This window comes from Candoia aspera, chromosome 11 (assembly GCF_035149785.1).
Source record: "Candoia aspera isolate rCanAsp1 chromosome 11, rCanAsp1.hap2, whole genome shotgun sequence".
NCBI classification, from domain to species: Eukaryota; Metazoa; Chordata; class Lepidosauria; order Squamata; family Boidae; genus Candoia; species Candoia aspera.
In genome coordinates, this window is record NC_086163.1 from 16,014,413 (window position 1) to 16,017,972 (window position 3,560).

Consider the following 3,560-nt stretch of genomic DNA (forward strand, 5'->3'; position numbering starts at 1 on the left):
GGATGGCAGGACATTGTTGGGGCATTCTTGGTATACAGAACACAAATGTATCGTATATTTTATTTTTTTTAAAAATTGTTCAGAATTTGAGGACAGGAGCTCTCCTTCTCAACCCCACCCCCAGTAAGTGAGATGTTAGGGCCAAATTGGATTTGATCTTAATTATGTGAAAAAATGCAAGGTATATTTCATATTTCAAAAATTGTCACCTCCCTGATGCTAGTGGGAACTTTTCTTGAAATGCAAATGGCTTTGAAATTTGTAAGGTTTAAAATGTTATGTTGTCTTGGGCTTTGAGTTTTTGAAGTTACTTTGCGCTCTGAGATTTTTAATGTTTTAAATTTTATTTTATTTTTGGCTTTGGAATGTTTTATTTTTATTTTTTTAATTCCCCTTTTGGGGGAACAGTCAGGTTCCTGGCAGGGCGAGTGAGTTATCAAAGTCCCCTACAACTCCAATATGAGTCATACATTTTACTGTTCAGAGATGTACTGTATGACTCTGGTATCCAAGTACTAACCAGGCCATAGATACAAACTTGATGATTAAATCTGGGTATGTGTGTGTGTGTCTGGATTACAGCGCACGAAAAAGATAAAAGTGTAGCAAACAGCTCTAAGCTCTATGTGTGGGAGAAAAAAAGAGAACTGGATTAAGGTTCTTTTACAACTGTTTCAGGTCCAAAGAAGTAACAATGCCTATTAGCATGAACGATGTGATGCAGCTCCTCTGCCATCTTTCTGAAGAGCGAAAAATGAAGGCTGCCTTCAAGCACTCCGGACGAGGGGCACTGGTGGTGGGAACAACTGCTTTCTTTGGAGGTTTGATGGCAGGCCCACCTGGCATTGCTGTTGGTAAATTAATGTCTTCAGATATGTGCAGATGTGGCCCCTGGAAAGCTCTGGGTGCTCCCAATTGTAGCTTCTAATGTGATGGGGGTAGATATTAAAGAAGGGGAAGGAGCCATTCTGTTAACTGCATTTGATGAATGCAGTTATATTCAGTTTAAATTAAAGCGACTTTCCACATTCAAATCTATATTATGATCCAAGACCATAAGGGGATGGGGTACAGTCATTGTAAAGTGTATAAAGTAAAACACTAATATAAATATATATGTGTGTGTGTGTGTGCTTACGTGCGCACACCTTACCAGGTAGACCAGACAGGAAACACAACCAGATAAGCTAATTCTACTTTATTGTAAAGCTACATTAACAGAATCGTGCAAGTCTGAAAGTGCAGTTCTCCTGCCGTCTCCTTTACAGCCTGATAACCTTGGGAGGGTCCCTTCTGAGCCTCTTGCCCTTCCCACTATACAGCTGCAGGCTATGCTGTCTCTTACCTGACCATTCCCTACGCAGCATCTCTTCGCTCCATCTCCCACATACCATTACAATAAGAAACATAGAAGGTATAAAAGATAGAAAAAGTGGGAGTCCAAAGGGAATTGTGTATAAAAAGTATAAAAGATTTATACATTTATAAACTAAATATATATACTAAATATATATATAAGAGGACAATGTAACTTAAAAATATCCCAGAGCCAAGGTCTGTGGAGTTGGATTTTGATCTGCATCAGAAAAGATGCTGCCCTGCATCTGCAAATAGTTGTGGCTGTTTGTGAGACAGTTTAAAGATGGCATTCTGTTCTGTTTTTCTAGGAGGTGCCATTGGTGGTTTGCTTGGGGCCTGGATGACCGCTGGACAGTTCAAGCCCATTCCTCAGATTATCCTGGAACTGCCTCCTGTGGAGCAGCAGCGGCTTTACGAAAATGCCTGTGCCATTATTCAGAATCTGGACTGGACTGACACAGCCCAGCTCATGGCCTTGGTCATGGCCAATGGCGCCATTCAAGAGAAATTGCTTGGAATGCTGACGAACTATATCACTAATGAGCTCAGAGCTGAAATTAAGTATGGAGACTAGACTCAGATGTGTATTTAAGGGTGCTGAGTGCACTTGGCGCCCTCCTGGTACCTTGGTCTGGCGTTTTAGATTCCTTAAGATAATGGTTTTTACAGGAATAACAAGATGGCAGCCATCCATTTCTACCATGACCAGAAATAATCTTTTTGGGAAAATGTACAAGGCAGGCTTTGGCTTCCCCATTCTCTAATTCATCTCTACTTCGGTAGCCAAGGGCAGATCAGTGTGAGCCTCAATGTGTATTTATTTTAAAACTATTTATGCCACCAAAACAACCCACTGTGGTACTTGGAGCACCTTGCTCAGTGAATGTTTCTGATCTATCTGACCACCTAAGCAGCAGCATCTGTAACAAATCCCAGTGATGCCATCAAAGAAGTGCTACCATTACATCATGGTGCAAGGATCTAAGTCATGGCATGGTGCAAGGATCTAAGTCATGGCATTTGCACCATGATGACATCACCATTTCCTCCCCTCCTAGCTGATATGCATCATTCTAACTGAATAATGGTACACTGAACAGATGTTGTCCAATACAAACACTCAGCCTTTTCTGGCCAGTTAGAAGTATTGAATTTATGACCAAATGTCCTACCCAAATATGTTTTTCAGGTCACTGAACTATAACTCTGATCATTGTTGGCTAGCTCAGCTGATTGGCTGGAGAGAGAGAGAAGTTGGTAGGTAGTTAGCCCCTGATAGATACCAAGTTGGAGAAACCTACTGTAAATAATTGCACGGTGTTCGAACTACATGATGTCCTCTTGCCCACATTAGAATGATCAACATCAAATTACTTGGAATTTGCCAGATGGGGTCAACTTCCATAGCTCTGCTGTCATGGGATGTGTTTCTTCTTACCTTTCTGCCTTAATTTTGAGAGGGTGGAGGAGTGAAATCTTGAAATCACAAGTTGCCATCTTTAAAATGCGAAGCAAAAAATGTAGCAGATGTTTCATCTTAGGTATTTCTCCTGAAGAACAATGCAAATAAAGCTGAATTTTAATGTGAACTGCCAGGTGTGTAAGACCATTGTTCCCCTTCACTTAGAGATGCAATCCCAGTTGGAAACCTTACATGATAGAAGGTGTATTGTGCCTGATCTGGTTCTACATTTGGGAAGGGGAATAGTTTCAGTCTCCAAGTAACTAGCCTGGGTGAGGACCAGACTTTGTCAAGCTGGAATAGACAATCTTGGCTTAGATGCACTAGGGGTCTGACGCAGGCTGATATAAGAGAGCTTCATGTTAAGTGAGCAATTGGAGCAGAAAAGAAAATCAGCCAATGGAGCAATCTTACTTAAACTCACTTTCAACATGACAGAACAGCTTGTACTGTATGCTCAGTTTCTTATACCTCACTAATATCTTCTAACCATGGTTTTCCAAACAAGCCAGAAGGGCACGGTTGAATTAAAGTTACTAGAACTGGACTGCAAACATCCATATAAACCCTAGGCAGCAAAAATCAACAGAAATTCTTTGATGGCATCTGTTGGTTATATGATTTTTGCATTCCAGATCCAATAGTTCTGCTGACACAGCACAACATCTAGAAGCCATGGGTTCTTTATTCTGGCCACAGGTGAGGCCTCCAGCAGCAGGGTCAGATGGGAATCCCAATA

General features: G+C 41.2%; 1 protein-coding gene across 1 annotated transcript; it reads left to right on the top strand.

Moving 5' to 3' along the window:
• Positions 1 to 567: 567 nt before the first annotated feature.
• On the top strand, positions 568 to 2,948 carry C11H19orf12 (chromosome 11 C19orf12 homolog). Its single transcript, XM_063312854.1, has 2 exons — positions 568 to 854; positions 1,668 to 2,948. Exons 1-2 carry the CDS (start codon positions 695 to 697, stop codon positions 1,931 to 1,933), a joined length of 426 nt encoding a protein of 141 aa, XP_063168924.1. The 5' UTR covers positions 568 to 694; the 3' UTR covers positions 1,934 to 2,948.
• The last annotated feature ends 612 nt before the right edge of the window (positions 2,949 to 3,560 follow it).

What these genes read in the sequence shown, in the direction of transcription:
- C11H19orf12 (XM_063312854.1), top strand. Translation starts at nt 695, where the DNA reads ATGCCTATTAGCATGAACGATGTGATGCAGCTCCTCTGCCATCTTTCT. An exon ending in CCCACCTGGCATTGCTGTTG is followed by an intron (nt 855 to 1,667) that starts GTAAATTAATGT and finishes CTGTTTTTCTAG; the next exon opens with GAGGTGCCATTGGTGGTTTG.